Source organism: Sceloporus occidentalis, unplaced genomic scaffold (assembly GCF_023333645.1).
Source record: "Sceloporus occidentalis isolate IW3139 unplaced genomic scaffold, rSceOcc1.0.p SCAF_2, whole genome shotgun sequence".
Classification (NCBI taxonomy): Eukaryota; Metazoa; Chordata; class Lepidosauria; order Squamata; family Phrynosomatidae; genus Sceloporus; species Sceloporus occidentalis.
The window spans coordinates 82,348,097-82,368,667 of record NW_028316982.1 but is presented as its reverse complement, the minus strand read 5'-3'; the positions used below and the strand labels follow the sequence as shown (position 1 = coordinate 82,368,667).

The following is a 20,571-nucleotide window of genomic DNA, read 5'->3' as shown; positions in this document are numbered from 1 at the left end:
TTTATTTTTTTTAATACATTCTGCAGCAAGATTGCTTCTTTGTGTGTCTTCAGTATGTGGTATAATTCACAGCCCCATACAGTCCTAGCAGGAAGTGAAAAATGTCATCTTTTTCAAATCCTATATAAACAGGGATTCACTTCATATCATTACAGTACCAAGAACTGATCTAGGATTAATACTTCCACACAAAATACTTGAAACCAGGCACAAAACAACAACAGCAGAAACAATGGAACTTGCAGTCCTTCAGATGCTGGTGGACATCAGTTCACATCAGCTGTATTCAAGCAAGAATAGATGAGTATTAGCATGTATTTCTATAATGCTTATTAGTGAACTCAGCACTCTCTAAGCAGTTTACAATCTGTAAACTAATTGCCCCCAACAAGTTGGGTACTCATTTTATTGACCTAGGGAAGGATGGAAGGCTGAGTCAACTTTGGAGCCCTGGGATTGAACTCACAACCTTGGGGCTGCAGTACTGGCAATTAACTACTGTGCCACCAGGATTCCCTCAGGTATCCCGAACTCGTTACTTCAGATCTCAAAACAAATCTCCCATAAAACTGTGTTGCACAAAGCGGTGGTCCATGAACCAGCACCAGACTGTCAGCTATTGGTTGCTGGTCTATACCAGATTTTCACCAAAGAAAGAAATAGTTGTAGTTACAGGGAAAAAAGAACAGTGTTGGTCTCTTCTGATAAAGAGAGGGCCTCTTTATCAAAAGCATTGTGCATTGGAAGGGAAGTCTAATCTTCCATCAAGACATATTATTTTAATACAATATATTACTTTGGATTTGGAGAACTGCTAGTGGAAAGAGGTTAGGATAAGATGCCTTCCCCATCTCTCCTTCTCCCTGCAGCATTTTGCAGGGATGGCGGAACCTCCTGAAACTCTGGCCTCTTCATGAATGGGTGGAACTATAGGGTGGGGTGGGGGGTCTGAGAAAGAAATCTGTTGTCCCAGACTGTGCAGATTAACCTTCAATAAGCACAGCCAAACCTCATTGTCAAGCCTGTTCTGACAGAAGACATTAGGGCATGTCTACACAAGCCATTTAAACTGGTTTCTTTCTGTCCTTGCTAGAACCTATCTCCATGACACAGGGCCAAAGCCTTGATTTGACTGTGATTCAACTCTTCACAAAATGAGGCCAGTTCTTCATTGAATCCAGGCCATTCCTACCTAAAACAAGTTTTCAAAGACCTACCTTTTGTTCCAGTGTTTCCAAGAAAATCCAGAATGGTGCTGGATGCCCCGTTTTCAACCTCCGAGAGAGTGACTTAACCCAATGCCAGTGGCCCAGGGTGACATATCAAGACACTGTAAACAGCTGCCTGGCATCACTATGGAATATGGGGAAATTAGGGGTGGGGTATTTGGGGTATTTTGGGGGCCAGAATATTCAGGGAGCAGCCCAGAGTATTCTTGCTGGTGTAGACCCACCCTTTGAACACAACCATCCTCTTTAGCATCCGTAGTGTTGGAAGAGACCACAAGGGCCATCCAGTCGAACCCCCTGCCTTACTGGAAATCTCAATCAAAGCATCCCCATTGACAGATGGCCATCCACCCTCTGTTTAAAGACCTCCAAGGAAGGAGACTCCACTACACTCCAAGGGAGTGTGTTCCACTGTGGAACAGCCCTTACTGTCAGGAAGTTCCTCCTAATGTTGAGGTGAAATCTCTTTTCCTGTCGCTTGCATCCATTGTTTCGGGTCCTAGTCTCTGGAGCAACAGCAAACAAGCTTGCTTTCTCCTCAATATGACATCCCTTCAAATATTTAAACAGGGATATCATATCACCTCTTAACCTTCTCTTCTCCAGGCTAAACATCCCCAGCTCCCTAAGTCGTTCCTCATAGGACATAGTTTCCAGACCCTTCACCATTTTAGTCACCCTCCTTTGGACATGCTCCAGTTTCTCAACATCCTTTTTGAATTGTGATGCCTAGAACTGGACACAGTATTCCAGGTGGGGCCTGACCAGAGCAGAATACAGTGGCATTATTACTTCCCTTGATCTAGGTACAGCGCACCCGCGTCATACACGGGCGCGCTTTACGCGGCTTGAGCATATGCGCTCAAGCCGCAGGGCGTGCACGGGGCGCACGCAGGGCAGAAGGGGCAGCGCGTCCCATTCAATTGAATGGGCGCACGCACCCGTTGCACCCCGCACGCCGCCGCGCCGCCGTGCACGAGCCCCATTGTTTCCAATGGGGCTTGAGCACAGGTGGAAATCGCCTTACGCGGAGGGATCCGGAACGGATCCCCGCGTAAGGCGAGGACCCACTGTACTATACTTTTATTGATGCAGTCTAAAATTGCATTGGCCTTTTTAGCTGTCGCATCGCACTGTTGACTCATGTTCAACCTGTGGTCTACTACTTGGACTCCTAGATCCCTTTCACATGTAGTCTCGTTCAGCCAGGTGTCCCCCATCCTATATCTGTGCATTTCATTTTTCCGCCCCAAGTGCAGTAACTTACATTTCTCCGTGTTGAATTTCATTTTGTTAGCTTTGGCCCAGCTTTCAAGTCTAATCAGGTCGTTTTGAATTTTGAGCCTGTCCTCTGGAGTGTTAGCTATTCCTCCTAATTTGTTGTCATCTGCAAATTTGATAAGTATGCCCTCAATTCTGTCATCCAAGTCTTTGATAAAGATGTTGAACAGTACTGGGCCCAGGACAGAGCCCTGTGGGACCCCACTGGTCACTTCTCTCCAGGATGAAATGTCCATGTGAAGACAAAGAAAGCCCCAAATATTTTAGAAACAATAACCAAAATTAATTAAACATTTGTTTGAAATTAAAAAGTCTTTGTTAGAGAGATAATATTTTAAAATATGTTTATTTACGGAGAAAATGAAATATTAAAACTATAGTTAAGATTATAAAGTTTGGCATTGGTAGAAAAAAAGTACATTTTTTAAAAGTTAATCTCTTTTCGGATTTTCTTCATAACCATCTAACATTTTCAAAATTCAGTTAGTAGGAATAACAAACAAGTTAGCCCTTTATACAGTTTCAGCAGTTACCAACATTTAAAATGCTGTAACACATTTGAAGGTACATTATACCATTATTACTTTAAAAGTAGACACAGTAAAACTAAATACGGTAAGACGTATCATATATACAAAATGTCTGTACATAATGAAATTACTATAGTCAAATACATTTATGTGTGAAATTTGAAATTTTGTTCCAAAATACTCTTCCCCTTCCTATATGCGTTTAGGATGACCAAGAGTTGAGAATTTGCATACATGATGTTATTGCCCATAAGTTAATGCCTGTCCTGAAGCCTAAAACATAATTTACACTAAAATAAAGGCAAAAGGTTCAGCCAATGGTTGGTCCTTATTCAGTCACAAAAGAACTTTAAAAAAACAACCCCCAAGACATCAAAATTAATGGAAGCCCAGAACAATCAGAATTACTCTGTTTTCCTATTTCTTTGATGTCAGGGATTAGAGGAATGACAGCAAAGTATGTTGAAGACATTAGAACAATCCTTTCCTAATATCTGTGTGTGCTCATCTGAAAATAAAGCTTATTGTTTTCTTTTATTCCTGCAAAGACTTAATCATACTGTTTAGATTAAGTAGATTATCACATGGTTCTTCAAAAGTGGGATAGAATGAGGATTGAAAATGTAATCAATGGATTTTATTGTACCACATCGTGGCTGGAGAGTAAGCATCCTGTAGTCAATACGTACTTCTCCTGCTGCTTTTAATGAACAGGAATATCCTGTGAATAGCTGTCAATTGTGCAGTTAACCAGTTCTTGAAGTATGTGCCATAGGTCATTCAGGGATAATTCAGAAAGGAGGGGAATTTAAAGGGGTTTGACTGAACCCCCCCTTTTCCCAATGAAAGCAATACTTCTTAGTGCTGAGCAGACAACCCTTTTATCTGGCCCAGGAACAAGGGGATTTAAAGAGGTTTGACTTAGAGCGGGTACAGACCAACAAAAAGAGTCAGCTTCCCAGTAGCTTGGGGGTGTGGCGTACACATGACGCACACTCCCAAGATGCTGGGAACATGCTGTGAAGCCACCTTGAGCAACCACACATCACCAGATTTGCACCAGCACCAATGTTTAGACGTCGAACACCACCGAAACCCAGAGAAACTGCTGCAGTCGTGGCAAAGGCGCCTTTTTCCTGGTGCAAAAAAGAGTAGCTTTCTGCTTCTTCTTTTTGTGCCTGGAAAATGCCAGGTTGGGGCTGTGGCATATGGTTGCTGCAGAACCAACTCGGCACTCAAAGGGGCAGTGGCATGTCACTTCTTTACCACCATCTGTTTTCAGCCTCACTTACTTATTCTCGGATAGCTAATGAGTAAACAGAACAGTAGTACAATATGATACACAGCCAACCAATGTGAAAAGAAGTGTTGTTATTCCAGGCGTTTAAAAAGCTACAACAGCATCAGGAGGGAAGCTTTGTGTGATAATCCTCTAAATGTTTTGGACCCGACTAGAACCATTTTCATATTAAAAATTACTAGAATATTTTAATAAGCCCAATTTTGCTTTGAATAGATTTGGAGCCTGTAATCATGTATCCATACTTCAAAATATCACTGGTGCCCTGAATTTGAGACCCATTGCATTAAGTGTTACATGTTGCTGATTTGGGGTGGGCCAAAACATTGTGTCCATCTTTCAGGAAAAGAAATTTTACAGCTCAGTCTTTAGAGGTATTGGTCTTGTTCACTGGACAATCCCAGAATCCACAGAGGTTTGTTTCCGAGTAGTCTTTGGAGGAGGTGGCGGTGGTGTTTTGCTTGGTAATGGAGGTGGCAGTTGCTGTAAGACAAATTGAAACAAAATTTCTTACTGATGAACTAATTTTATAGAAATCAGTTGATTCTGATGTAATTTCTTGTAAAACCTCTGCAGCATGCAGGATAAAGATGTGTCCTTATTTAATTTCATTCCAGCTGGGTTCTTATGAGCAATGTTTTGCTGCTGACTGTTAACAGTAGCCTAGTGACTAATACTGGCAGTAACTGGTTTCTCAGTATTTATTAACTAACTTTGTTTCAAAAAAGTATCTCACAGAAGTGGGTATATTTCTGACTTCATTGGCTGTTATCAAGCATCTTTACTCTAAGCACTGGCCTCCGGTTCTGCTCTTTCAGTACAAAAAAGAGGGGGGGGGGGTATTAGCACATAATCAACTATTTGTCACTACATATTCATTAAAGCACAATAGTCTTAAGAAATGGCATAAGCCAGCATGTTTGCTTAATGAAATTAATGTCAGACAGGTACTAATAGGCATGCGCTGAATTACTTACTCCTATATCACTCTCTGAAATATTAAGTTGTATGGCTAATAACAAAATCCATATTGTATAGATCCAAGCTATTGCAGAATTACCTGCATGTAACTTTTAGGACAATTTTCAGCTGCTTCATTAAGAATGCAACCAATGTGGTTCCTTTGCCCTAACTCTATGTGATCTTGCAGCATTGTATCCAGCAGAGTTATCATCTTTTGTACAAACTTACCTCATCAGGTGAACATAAACTCTATTATTCTGTTTTATTTCCCAACATCTTAATATATCTGTTTATCACTTCATCCCATCCCATCCCGTACTCACTTATTTGGGAGCAATTCCCACTGAGCACAGTCGGACTTACTTCTCATAAAACATGTATAAGATTGTGCTGTGTGTATAAGAGGCTTTCTTTACAATTATCAATTCCAGACACAAAAAAATTATAAAACAGCTTAGCAATATTCACTGGTACCAACAAATTCATTGCCAGTTTAGACACATAGTTGAGAGGGAAAATTACTAAAGGAAGGAAGTTCCTATTCCCTTTGGTGTTATCAAATACGCCATATATGCAATGGCGATGTGTATTCAGGCCATTTGACTAGAAATGTTGAAGGAGACCCTACTTAATTTTGAAATATACACGGTGGTTTTCTTAAGACGTCAAAACGTTTAAAAAAAAATCTGTGAAAATGTTTCCAGATCATAGCAACACAGTTATTTTACTGTAACAATACTGTTATTTTTTAAAATGCCAATTTTGTAAAATAAATAAACAAATAAATAAAAGGATCTAATAAAAGGATCTCTTCAATATCACACTGGGAAAATGGGATCCTTTCTGCATAGGCCAAAGAAAGTGTCCTCCCATCATCCTCATGGCAGAGAGACCAGATAACTCATGGCCCAAACCCTGACTCTGGTGTGAACAGACTGGATAAGGTCTGGCCCATTCAGCTCCAGAACTAGGGTACACCTCTCTTAAAATGCATTATTGTAATATACCTCCCTGTTTGCTCCAGATCTTGCCAGAAGATCCAGAGTCCTTCATTCCAATTATGGGTAGCTGTTTAAAAGGCATCTTGCTAAGCCACTCCTTGCTATCCCCACTGCCACCAGTTAAAAGGAGGCATCCAAGTATGTGGTCATCACAGGGTGCCTCCTGGCCTCAGAACAAAATGATCCACAGTGGCAGGGATGCACCGGGAAGTTCAGTGGCGCACACATGCAAACAGCTGTCAGGCATTGAAGCAGAGGGCCTTTGTAACAGGGGGTTGAGACAGCTCTGGGGCCAGGGTGCCTCCGGAGTATCCTAGCCTGTGCAGACAGAACCTTTGTCTCTCAAGGACCCCTTCTTCTTAATAGGCCACACAATTCTATCCACTCAGCATGGTCAATCATAGCAAGACCAGCTTCAGTACAGTATGTGAGCTTAGCAATGACTAATTTATAGAGTGAAGCCTTGGTAAAAATAAATGAAGGCATAAAATGGTTGTACACAGCTATCTTTTTAGGGTAACAATAAAAGTTCTTTTGCAGAGGAATAATTCCTTTTAAATATTTAGAGACCCAAACCTGATGCAAAATGAATAACATAGAATAGACATCTGCTGGACAAAGACTTGTCCTACCAGATGGCGCTTACTAGCATTTCTTATTTCTCTTTAGACAAAGGCTAGACAGTCATCTGTAGGAGAGCCCTTAGCTCTGGATTTCCTGTATGGAGTAGTGGATTGTACAAAAAGGCCCCCACCAATTCAAATTCTTCTGTAAGCTTTCTCAAATACATGAAATCCAAATCTGAATGGGAGCTGGTTCTTTCTAAAGGTATTTTGTCAGCGTGATAAAATACCCAATCAGATTATGGACATTTGAAAGATTTGAATGGTCATTGCTACTTTACCATGACATTTTGATAGCACTAATGCTGAGCATCGAAATATCAGAATTTATAGGCCTCGTTTTATTTTAATCTTAGTTTCTCTACAAACATTGAGTAAGATGTATATATTTTGTATGTGGGGTAGAAAAGGGCAGTATAATAGTTTAGGTCATTAAGGGAGGTGGTTATAATTTTGATACTAAGCTCCACGTTTCAACAAATGCACTAGAACAGGTGGCCTTAAAATGTTTGTGTGATTAATTTGAACCAGATGAAGACAAATGTATATAACTGAGAAGAGAGCTTGTATTCCAACAATCACAACAAAAAATGAAATCAATTGTGACCTATAAGAAGTAGCCCTGCATTGACCATCTTGTTTGTTGCCATTTCTGGAAGCGAGAAATAACATCCATATGGAGTTGGTATTTCTTTAACTGGTGAGTGGACTGCAGATTGCTATTTCATTTTCCTTTCATTTTTCTGATCATGTTGCAATATGCATGTCTTTGTTTCTTTCCATTTGTTTAAAATTAAAATGGCAGAAGTATTGTTGAAACTCTCAAGAACAATTATCATTTGTATCTAAAACAGTTCTACTTATGACATACAACTGAAGTTGAAACCCAAACTTTGCTTACCTTCTGCATTAATTAAATGTCTATGTTTATGGTTCAGTCGTTTCTCGGGAGCTTTTCAGGTTTTAAGAGATTGCTTTTTCTCTAAAATAATGATAGAGCCTGCCAGTTCAAATTAAACCTGATTCTAGGCAGATTTCATTCAGTCACATGTACCTCAGGGGAAATGGGAGCCTTACGTAAAAGGCACATCTGCAACATACAAGCAATCTGTCCTTTCCATTTCAAATACCAAACTGCTCTAATTTATTCTGTTTCCTTCTATATTAAACTAGCAATTGTGCTTAAAAATATCTTGCTTCTTTTCACAGCCTAGAAGGAAAATTATACAATATATATAGTCAAGGAAAAAAATGTGGAATATAAAGCCAGTAAGGATTTCTCTCCTGCAGAATAAACCATGGCTTAAAACAAGATATGAGTTATATGCTGAAATACTGTGGGTGTTTAAGAGACATTCACTTTAAATAAGAAAAATATGCAGTTACTTGACTTTGACAATAACATTTATAAGATCCTCATAAAGCACATGTAGATATGCAACTCTTTGCCATATCATCAACATTTATTTCACTTTTTTAGGTTTAGGGTGTGAATGACTTTCTTGGTCTATAAACCGAAAAATAATGTAAATGTATATTATTTATACACTGTATAAATTATACACTCTAGTAGATTTTGATGTTATATGATAAAGGCATTAGAAATTCATATGGCACTGTGGACTATTCGCAATAGAACTGAAACCACTTTGACTTACTGTTGAGGTGGCAAGACATGATATACCTTTAATAGATACACAAACTTATTAACTAATAAACTGCCATAATTATAAACTACCTGCATTGATCCAAATGTTACAGGGTACACCAGCATCACCTGGCCTCCTCCTAAATGTGCAGACCTATTACTCCTGCATGGTATAGTTGTTTGAGTGTTGGATTATGACTCTTTTGCCATGAAACCCACTGGGTAATCTTGGGCAAATCACAGGCTCTCAGCCTCAGGGGAAGGCAAGGGCAAACCTCCTCTGAACAAATTGTGCCAAGAAAACCCCATGATAGATTCAGCGTAGGGTCACCATAAGTAGGAAACAACTTGAAGGTCACACAACAACAACTACTACCACTATTACTACTTCTACCACACCTAACTAGCATGGGGAAAGCTGATATATACCTTGTACGTCAGTGTAAGTAGTTTATCAGTTAATGGATTTATCTGTTAAATGTATGTCCTGTCTTTCTGAATCAAAATGGCAATAGTAAGTCTAAGTGGTATCATGTCTGGTAAGAACAGAAAAGCAGATAAAAATGTACACCAAGAGCACTGCAAAGAAATGTAGTATCTTGTATTCTGGATAGTATATTAGTCATTTGCATTGCTTATGGAGATGAAATGGTATGGACTACATCTGCATTGTGGAATTAATTCAGTTTGATGCTGCTTTAATTGCCATGTCTCAATGTTATGGAATCCTGGGATTTGTAGTTTGTTGTGGCACCAGAGCTCTGACAGAGAAGGCTAAAAATCTCAAAAAACTACAAATCCCACAGCATTGATCATGGCAGTTAAAATAGTGTCAAACTGCATTATTTCAGCAATTAAGATGTGGTTGTGGGCAAAGAAAACTAAAACGATGAGTGGTCAAGGGCTATGCTTGGCCAGCTTTTCCAACTGACTATACAGAGATGTATATACTCAGTTTCCCTAAATATCTGCTATGATCTGCTTTGTCAGACGCATTCTGTCAGTTAAAGTATTATAAGTTTGTGAAAGCTATCACACACTATTTTTGTCTCTTATTGTGCATTGCTTCCTGGGCATAACACATTCATCATCAGGCATTGTATCTCTGTTTGGATTAATGGAAATCAAGCCATTATTTGTATGCTTAGTGAGCTTTAGAGCCAGTGTTATATATGTAAATAGTCCATTGTCTGTTTTTTGAAAATTTTCTCTTCTTGATTTTGAATGTGAAGTATGCCCCTGATTTTGTATGCAACGATGTGAGCAAGTCTCTGAAAAGGCTAGAAATATCTTTGGAGGATCCTATTTTATGTTCAGCTCTATCAATAAGAAAGATATTCACCAAAAATGTTGCAAGGCAATCATATTTATGAGGAATGGGTTTGTACATTACACATCAGAATCAATGATCCCAAATGACAATGTCTAAAACAATAATCAAAATTCTGCTGCAAATAAACCTTCATTTTAAAGTGTCTCCCTAATGAATAAAACAAGTAAAACACTCATACACTGGAGCTGTACTTTGGGAGGGAATAACAATCTTTTGCTCTAAATATTGTTTTGTGCCATCTTTACCTTTAGGGCCACTCATTAATTCATTTTATGAAGAGCTCTTAATGATTCTGGATATCTTATGTGGGAGACAGGCAACTGTTGTTTTTCCAGTGTCCCAGAGACCAGTACTAATTTTTTGCCCACTGGGTACAATTGTTTCTTCTTTCCTGGAAATTTGCCAGGGACTGACATAAGTCCAGGGACCACTACTTTGTGAAGTACTGGTCCAATATAAATGAAATTGTGTTATCAAGGTCCTTGTGATCTGGTTGAAAACTGTGGCTTGGTGCAACTGGAGCTTCTGCTTTGCGTCTGGGTTGGCTAATATGCTTCCACTTGCTTTTGTTAAAAATAATGTTTGAGATAGCACAGTACAAGTCTGACTCATAGCTAATCCCAACCAGAGGATGACAAACTGGAAATGGTGCTCCCAAGGGGGAGAGGGGGCTATGCAAAGTTTCTAGAGTTTGGATAAAGCATGAAAAGAGGAAGGGTGCTGAGTGGGAGGCAAATATATAAAGAGATTGCTGTAGCCTTTTGCTTCATACTTTGGAGACACATTTCCTTTCATTCTGGTTCTGATATAACCCATATAGCACATAGCCAAAAAGCTGCAGAAAAGTACAAATGAGATCATGAATCAATTTCAGTTATGAGAAGGAGGAGGATAGATCTTGCTCAAGAAGAAAAAAGGAATATAAAAATAAAGATGAGTAAAAGAGAACTAAAGGGAGATAAGAGAAGGGGGGAAATGGTCAAACACCACTAGCTCCAGCTGTGCTAAATCAAGATATTTGAATTCTGAAATAGTGCCTCTGATTGACAAGATTATAGAACAGGACTGCCTTTGCCATCATTAAAACTTCTTCACTCTGGTCTGAATATCTAAAGTTTGGTTAAAGAGAGCCATCACTGTTTGGTAATTGGGTCCTCCATTGTGGCTGAAGGCCTTCTGAGCAGCTGAAGTGTATCACAAGGGAGCCTTCCAAGTACAGTATGGAAATCTGTGGACATCATGCTTATATTCAACAGAAGTGAGTTGTACATTTCCCCTTTTGTCGTCTAGATTTCCATTCCAAAGTACAGCTTGTGAAAACTTGCCAAACTACCAACTGAGTAATGTAACTGAGTGGTTACATTTAATTAAAACATTTTTAGAGTTTATTCTTAGAAACACTAAATGTGGACCATTAAAAAACCAAGCAAGCTTCTAAGCAGATGAAGTGTTTCTTTATTTAGTAGATGTAAAACTGGTGGCCATATTTGATGAGGTGTGTGCATACAGAGCAGGAGTGGAAAGGCACAGAAGTGCAGCAGGCCATTTTCTGGCTTTTCCTGATCTTAGATAGGCCACATCGTGCCATTTTCAGAAAAGAAAAGTAAAATTCTGATCACTACTGTATATTTTCTTTTTTTTTTTGGGGGGGGGGGGTCTAAGCTGGTTGTATTTTCATAAATAACGAACACTTAAACCATGCCCCCATTATGACCATTTATTAAAACTCAGGTGTTGGTGGGCTTCTGACAAGCAAAAAGCCTTACAGGATCTTTCCAGGGACTGCCTGTGGCTTGTAGGAAACATGGTTCTCACCACGTTTATAGAGGGGGCTCAGCTCTTCGGTAAAACTCGGCCTGTAAAATGGCATGAATACTATGTCGTGCTACTGCAAAGCAGTGCTGAAAAAGGATAAAAATGGCAATGCATCTGGCTCATTAGCATGCTGGTCCAATGTGATGCAATTCTTGCATGGATAAAGCTCAATTTTCACTTTGTCACTAGAATATAGTTGCATGTGATTGGTTGGCAAGCTTATAGATAATTGTACCCTTCTAGGGTGATTCGCTAGGTAATTGGAATTGCATTCTGTGATTTGCAAGTAAAATGAATAATTAGAAGAAGCTGCTAATCCTAAGAAGGATTGCTGAAAGAAGATTTTATTGCATTTGGGACACTTCTCTATTTCTTATGTGGAAAGTGAGCCAGATACTGTATAATAGATCTCATGCTGGTTACCTGTAAATCCATGTAAAATGAAAGGAAAGATCTGTAGCTGAATAAAGTGGAAGGGTTTAAGTTGGACACTCTTGGTTTATAACTCAACCTTTTCTAATACCAGTTTGTATCCAAAGTTGTCATCTGGTTAGCAGGCAAAGCTCCTTTTCCTAGAATGCACATCCACACATTGCAAGGACAATACTCTTCCCCCTCAGCCTCCTGCACCATGGCTCATCCTTTTCAGAAGAGTCCCCAAGCCCTGCATTTAGTGGGTAGGAGGTCTGTCTGGGGATGAAGAGGAAGCAGCTTCCATAAACTGCCTTCCCCACTAGATAGAAACCACTATTTTCTCAAGTATGTCAATGTACCAATATTTTCCATCTTTAACACAATTTCCCCCCTGAATGCTTCCACAATAAAAACCTAATAATTTTATAATACAGCTATTTTATGATCTACTGTTCAAGTCCTGGTACAGCTTGTTTGCTTAGGTCAAAATTGTTGTTGCTGTTGAAACTCTCCTTTGTCTTTTTAACAGCCTCTCTCAGCTTGCTTTTACAATACTTTGCTTTATGTATAGGTTTCGCTATCTGATCCATCTGTTTAACATACAAGTCACTTAGAATGAATTCCTTTCTGTCCAAACAAAAACTGTTTAGTGGATGCACAAGACAAAAACCTTGGTCTTGAAGAAAACCACCTAGCTTTCTATTTTACAAGCAAATGATCTTCTTGAGTACTCCTAAAACATATTTTTCTTAATTTTGCAGTGCAATCACTTTTAGATCTACCAGTCAGATCCTATTAAACTTTGTTTGCTTGTTAAAAAAACTAGAAATGTTAAAAATGTGTGGGAATATCTTAGTATAATGACAGAAACATATCTTTAAGAATTTTAACTTATAGCAGCAGCATTTTTGCTCAAATATTTCAATCACCATTACACAGAATAGCAAAACTGCTTGCCTTTAGGAAACTGGTGAGTGAATGCTGGTAACAAACATCATACATTAAACTTGTCTGAAATATAATTTATTTCCTCCCTTGAAATAAAATTGGAAAAACATAAAATCTAAGTTGTGCTGGGACTCTCCTCTGTCTTTTTAACAGCCGCTCTCAGTCTGCCATACAATACTTTGCTTCATGTATTGGTTTCAATACCCAATTAATCTGTGTTCACATACAAAGTCACTTAGAATGAGTCTCTGTGTTTCTTCTGATCCACAGAAAGGCACTCTTCTGTAGAAATATAAGACAAAACATACAGTATTGAAGAATACCAACCTAGCTCAGAACTGTGGTTACTGGACTTTGGAGAAGGAATTGTCGTTTTGTCTGCTTCCACTTCTTGATATGGACCTTTCATAATCATTAACCAGGGGCCTATACATTATGTAGACTTCGTCAGATTAAACACACTTTTAACTATAATACTTACTCTTTGAGGTACAGGTGGGGATGTGGCAGGGCTGATAGATTCATGTGTCTCCATGAGATTTCCATAATCTGCCATGCTGCCTTTCAGAGGCAGCGGAGGAGGAATGTCTGTCATTTCCAAACTTGTCATGCCATTTAGTTCCAGATCTGAAAATAAACCAGTATTTAAAACAACAATATTTCAGAAGGTGCCATGAATGCCCTTGATTAGGAAGTGTGTAACAGATCTCGGAAGCTAAGCAAGGCCAGCCCTAGTTAGTACTTGAATGGGAGATGATCAACAACTACCAGGTGCTGTAGGCTGTATTTTAGAGGAAGGAACTGGCAAAACCACCCTTGAGTATTCCTTGAGAAAACTGGATAAAATTCACAGTTACCATAAATCAACAGGTGACTCGAAAACACATACACACAATAGCCCTATACTTCCCTGGCAGCTGTTAGCATTCATGTCAGTGGGATGGTGAAGCCACGCTATGTTTTAGACTCAACTTTAGCAGAGCTATCTAAGGCATTAAATCATATCCCCAAATAGATTTAAGACCTTGAATAGCTTAAAGTTCAGATTAAAACCCAGAGCAGATTCATTGTCCCACTAATATAGAAATCACCAACTCACCATACTCACTGGCAGGAGAAGCACCATTCAAACTTGAGGTGGGGATACACAGTAAAGATGAAAGGCTGGCATATGCAAACATTCAAGATTAATGTAAACAATAATAATAAGAGGGATATTTTCAACACTTTTTAAAAACTTTTCTGTAATCTTAATAACCTGGACTGTAGGTACTCCTAAGGAACAATCACAAGTGAGGAAAGAGACACCTAGCTCTTTGTATTCTAACAGCTTAGGTACTCAGTATAACTGGGAGAAATCTCAGGAACATAAGATGCTGCCTTGCAGAGACTCAGATCAATGGTCACCTGTCAGCACCTGATGTATGGATGACCAACAGTACCTTCCTTCCTTCCTTCTTTCTTTCCTTCCTCTCTCTCTCTGCCCATCCTACCTAAATATTCTTGATTTTAAAGAAAAATTGTGGCACAAAGTTGCTTCTTGAGCTATGTCTACTTAATGTTTTCAGTTCATTCCTAACCATCTGCTGTAGATATTTAGCCATTGCTACTTAGACAGAAATAAAAATCCAACAATGTTAAAAGTCTGTTTTTTTCTAATGTATGGACAACCATCAATACATTTTTATCTCTCTGTCCAACCCACCTACAGATCCTAACAGAACAAACCTTCATTTCCTTTTCTAGACACAAAGTCTTCCAGGAATTAAATGCAAAAAATGAAGCCTATAATTAACTGCATATCTTTAGTGAAATGATAGGAAATTACCGTAATTTCATTAAATGAGAAGTCATTAGTAGTCTGAATAGCTATAAATAGTTACCAAACCAAACAGCCTCCCCCCATTAATTGAAAATGAAGCTTATACTTCAATATATGTGACAATCAATGATGGTTTTGTTTCATTTGGGAACACTGTATAACTATTTGAAACATTACATCACAGAAGGTATGAAATACTGACAAGTATTTGTAACACAATATGGCTGGTGTGTCTGTTGCCCTTTCTGCATGGCTAAAACAGTCTAGAGGTTGTGCCCAGCTCTCTCCTTTGACTCTGTGCAGCAAACTTGATTTAATGAGGTTGTAGAAGGAACACTCATGCTACAGAACCTTAATTTTTCCTCAAAGAAGCAAACCATTCACATAACAATCAATGTAGGCTTCAAACCAAAATGTTTACCAGGGAAGTAAAAAACATCATTTTATGTCAGTCAAAAACATTCAGGTAAATTAACTGCAGATCTAAGCCACATTAAGGTATGGCCTCTCTAAATTTGCCAATAGAGCTTATTGATGAGGTGTTGTCCCCTAGCAGATTTTCTGAAGATAATAGCCAGTGAAATATTACTTCTTTTAGAGATAATACATACCAATTATTAACTTGCTTTAAAACATTTGAAAAAAAACTGCAAATCAAGATTGATAGGGAGTAAGTCAGGAATCACCTAGCTAAGCTAAATGAGTTTAGGTTTGCAGGGTCAGAGAAACTGCATTCCAGACTGTTGAAGGGACTTGCTGATGTACTTTCTGAACATCTTGCTATCATTTCTGAGAAAAGGTGAGGAGCCAGAAGACTGGAGAAAGGCAAACATTGTCTCTCTCTGCAAAAAAGAGAAACTACAAACCTGTCAGCCTGACCTCAATACCAGGAAAAATATTAGAATATCCAGATGTCTTTCTGCAAGTATCCTGATTACAATGCAATGATCAATAGTAGCCAACATGGGTTTGTCAAGAACAAATCCTACCAAACTAATCATTTTCACTCTGGTAACTAGTTGGGTAGATAGTAGAAATTCTGTGGATGTCATTTATCTGGATTTCAGCAAAGCATTTGGTAAGGTCACCCATAATATTTAGATGGGAATACTGTCAGATTGATCCACAACTGATTGGAAAACCATGCTCAGAGAGTCATCAATGGCTGCACTTCAAACTGGAAGGAGGAGTTCTCAAGTGGAGTGCCTCAAGGTTTTGTTATAGGGCCATTACTCTTCAACATTTTTATCAGTTACTTTGATAAAAACATTTTTATCAGTTACTTTGATAACAAAACTGGGACAGACACATTGGAAACTAGGAACAGAATCCAAAAGGACCTAGCTAAACTATAAAATTGGGAAGAAATTAATAAAATGAACTTCAAGAGAGACAAATGCAAAATTCTACATTTAGGTCACAAAAACCAAAGGCAGAAGTATAGGATTGGGGATACACGGTTCAAATGAGCATAATTAAGAACTAATACAAAATATTGGTGAATTGTGTGGCTTATTGATAAATGGAGTGAGAAGAAGTATCTATTAAGGATTTACTATTTATTTATTACAAGTTTTTTATTAAATACTATTTATTTATCATAAGTATTTACTAAAGGTTTATTATTTATTATTTACAGTTTCATGAAGAACACCTTTAAAAGAATGTGTCCATGGATTTCTGAATGACAAAACTCAGATCACTTTTAAAATGAAGATCACAGCACAAATTAAAGGCCCAGTACATACCTCTTTGAAGGTCCGGGCTGGCGGTGGCGGTTTTTCTGCAGGAGGGAAGCCGCAGCCACCAAGCCGCATGGCTTTCCGCCAGCGGAAAAAGAACCCATAAAAAGTGGGTTCTACGTTGCAGTGGCGGCGTAACGAGTGCACCACATGCTAGGGTTGGGGGGCGTGTGGAAGCGCCGCCCTGAGGCAACCCTAGGACGTGACAAGGGTGTCTTAAAGGGCCAGTATGTACCGGACCAAAGACATTTTTGGTTTTACACATAAAGCAGAATGGAAATAAAAGTGTTTATTTAAAAGCTTTTGATCTGATATCTTTATGATGTGGCAAAATGAATATTTTAAATAAAAAGATGGAGTGTTAATCTGAAAATGTGTGCAAGATATATTTGCAATGTATATTCTCAATTGGATTACTGCAATGCACAGTCTGTCGGGTTGCTCTTGGAGACAATCTGGCAAATTTACCTAGGGCAGGATACAGTGACCAGAACTAACTGGCCCAGCCAGACAGAACTCTATTACACTGATTGTGAAGGACCTCCAGTGATTACCCAATTAATGTACAGATGACCCTCTGATCCACAGATTCTGCATCCACAGAGTCAACCATCCATGGCTTGAAAATATATATTTTTTAAATTTCCCAAAAGGAAACCTTGATCTTTTCATTTTATATAAAGGAACCATTTTACTACACCATTGTATATAACAGAACTTGTGCATCCTCAGATTTTAATATCCACGGGGACCCTGGAGCAAACTTCAGTGGATACCAAGGGCGCACTGCACCTTTGATACTTTACTTGTTAAGAAAAGGGAGAGCTTTTTTGTTGTTGTTGTGGTACCTTGACACTTGAATGTTTTCCTTGGTTGCCTCCTTTGTTCATTTGTCCTGATTATAACCATCTATTTTTCCTGTTTGTATTGCATATTTTACTATATTTTATTGCATTAAAATACATTATTTCATTATATTTGTACATCTTCCCCCCTAACGATGAAGGAAAGTTTAAAATAATGGCTAAGATCCTAGATTGGCTACTTAGGCCTGGTACATATCTACTTGAAGGTCTGGAGTGGCAGCGGCATTTTTTCCTCTGCAGGGAAGCCGCAGCCGCCAAACCGCGCGGCTTTCCTGAGGAGGAAAAAGAACCCGCAAAAAACGGGTTCTTTTCTGCCGCGCCAATTACTTCCAATTACAGCCACCATTTTGCCGCTGCCAGTATGTGCTAGGGTTAGGGATTGTGTGGTTGCTGCACGGTCCTGTAACCTGAGCACAGCACTTTTGTGCCGTCAGTAGCGCACCACAATTAACTACGTAACATTGCCTGGCCTACCCCCAGCAATTCTGCTTTATCAGGCATCAGCCACTGCCAGTGATGGAGGTCTGTTCACCTCCCACCAGTGATCACAAGTGCAACAACCAGAAGCATAATCCCTTCTCCAAAACATTCCTCACACTGGAGATCACTGGGAGGGGATGGAAACATCAGTCTGCTGCATTCCAGTCGATAGAACAGACTTCCATTGCTTCCAGCATCTGATGCACAGTAAAGCAGGATTGGGGGACTTTTACAATCATGGCAATCATGCAATCGTAGTGAATACATAGACTTTGTGAATAGAAATCAATTATGGATTCACAACTCTAGGTTACAAATTTCTAACGGCAATACTGAGCGCCAGCCAATTTTTTTTAAACTGTATTTTATTAAAAACAAATAAATGGTAAAATTACCAGAGTTGTTGTTTTGAGAAACAGGTTGCATAAATCTTTATTTAAGCAAAGGTCAACTGATGAAATAAACCATGATGAACATATTCCCCAAACTCTTCTGTCAGTTTAATTACTCAATTGGTCATACTGCATTTCAGACACGTCAAGCTCCAGCTATAACTGAGTTGGACAAAGTGTATCAGAAATACTGTTTTTGAAAGACACTTACTGGACTGTAAACTGAATGACAGCTTGGTCCTTGGAGTGACTGGAGGAGGGATGCTTTGAGAAGGTGGTGACGGGGAAACAGAAAAACGTTTTTCACTTCCCATTGTATTAATAACTTGGCTTTTTGGTCTTTGAGGTCTCAGTGGACTGATCTGCATTGGGTTGGGGAAAAAAGTAAGTCAGAAAAACTTGGAATATATCTTGAATGCATCCACCACATAGACAAGGACATTTAACTTGTTCTTACAGTATCAGCTGGATAAAAGGGAAAAACATATTTCTTAGTGAGCTGTTGACCTTCTAATAAATACATTCCTCAATGTACAATATAACATCACAGCGATAAGAAAAAGGTTTTTGTTTCAATGCAGTATTGCTCAAAGAGATATCCTTGGCTTGTCCTCTCATAAAGTATTTCTCCTAAATACACTTTTGGAACCACTTCTTAGTTTTCTGTAAAAAACAACAACTTGTGGCTTTTCCTATCATTGCTACATTCTGTTGTACTCTAAATAAGAATTCGAATATATACTCTTGATTGCTTTCATAAGACCTCTTGCCTTCTCTGCTACAAACATATTATTTTATTTACCATCTTCTCATTTGGGCCACTAAACCACAACAAATGTTTGATGGAACCGTACAGAACCAGTGGAATCAGATTTCTATCACAAAGCACCTAATTTATATTAGTTCTTAAAATACTGATGTTAAAGTTTGTGGACCTTCCTTATACTTACAGATATTGAAATATTTTCCTGTGCCAAATGAACCACAAAACTCCTCAGAGGTAATTGGCATCAAGTAAGGATCCAGGCACAGTGAAAATGTACTTAGTAGAAGCTTTCATATTTGTTACTGTGTTATGCCATAGAAAGTTAAGCCACTTTGAAGAGATAATCATTAGAATGGACTTCTATAAAATCATATATTCATTTCAGTACATTTCACCTTTCATGTACTTAGGACTCTAGACTTGCCTGCACTGATTTGCGTTGAATCCACTACTATGTTTTTATGACACAAGATACATTTTTGATATCTTGATCTTTTTCCAATCTAAGGAAAAGCACTTAATTCACAATTTTGTGAATGTACAGATAGAATGTTCAATCTACAAAGCTGAATGTCAGAATTTTGCCATTCTTTACAATAAGATGTGAATTGTATGCACAAAATTACCTAAACTTGTGTTCCAGTGTTATAAACTGATCCCTAACAATTGTGTTTAACACACTGCTATGCTGTATAAGCGACAAATTTGAATCTTGTTGCAGATTCTATAGTCTAATGGTAGAAATGGATTCCTAAACAAAATTAAGTGTATCTGTGCAAGTGACAGATTCACAGCTTGTTGAAGAACAGTAATATTACCTTCCTTGCAAGGGGACAGGGGAAAGGAATAGATAGATGAAAAAAAAAATGTTTTTGTTTTCTCCTTTCCCTTGATCAGTCGTAAAGCTGTTGACTGCTGTTCTGTCTTTTGTGTCGTTTTCAGAGAAATTGAGGCTAGAGAAAAACAGAGCAAAATTCAAAGCTACCTGGATCAATCTAACCTTGTAGTCAATGTTTCTAGGAAAAGTCCAAATAGAAGAATTACACTGGTATTTAGCTTTAAAAAAAATCATTGATAAGCTGTGTTTGATTAGAAAATGTAAAGAAGTACACAGTGCTAGGAGTGCAGAGTATAAAGTAACTACTAGAATCAGGATACTATTAGTTATCTTTGAAATATATACATTTGAGACTTTGGTTGAAAACACACTGCAGAAATAATCCAGTTTGAAACAGCTTTAACTGCCCTGGTTAATGCTAAGGAATTCTGGGGAATGTAGTTTTGTGAGACATTTAGCCTTCTCTGTCAGAGAGCTCTGGTGCCACAATAAACTACAGTTCCCACGATTCTCCAGCACTGAGCCAGGACAGTTAAAGCGGTCTCAAACTGGATTACTTTTGCAGTGTGTTTTGGACCTC

At 38.6% G+C, this 20,571-nt stretch overlaps 1 protein-coding gene across 2 annotated transcripts in view; it reads right to left on the bottom strand.

Moving 5' to 3' along the window:
- Positions 1–2,912: 2,912 nt before the first annotated feature.
- Positions 2,913–20,571, bottom strand: part of DOCK1 (dedicator of cytokinesis 1) — a 502,791-nt gene continuing 485,132 nt past the window's right edge. For both annotated transcript variants that reach the window (XM_089510135.1, XM_089510136.1), the window contains 3 exons: positions 18,599–18,749; positions 13,567–13,712; positions 2,913–4,823 (listed from right to left, as the gene is read on the bottom strand). In XM_089510135.1, the coding sequence (XP_089366261.1) occupies positions 4,728–4,823; positions 13,567–13,712; positions 18,599–18,749 (393 nt within the window). In that variant the 3' untranslated portion in view covers positions 2,913–4,727. The remainder of the gene's footprint in view (positions 4,824–13,566; positions 13,713–18,598; positions 18,750–20,571) is intronic.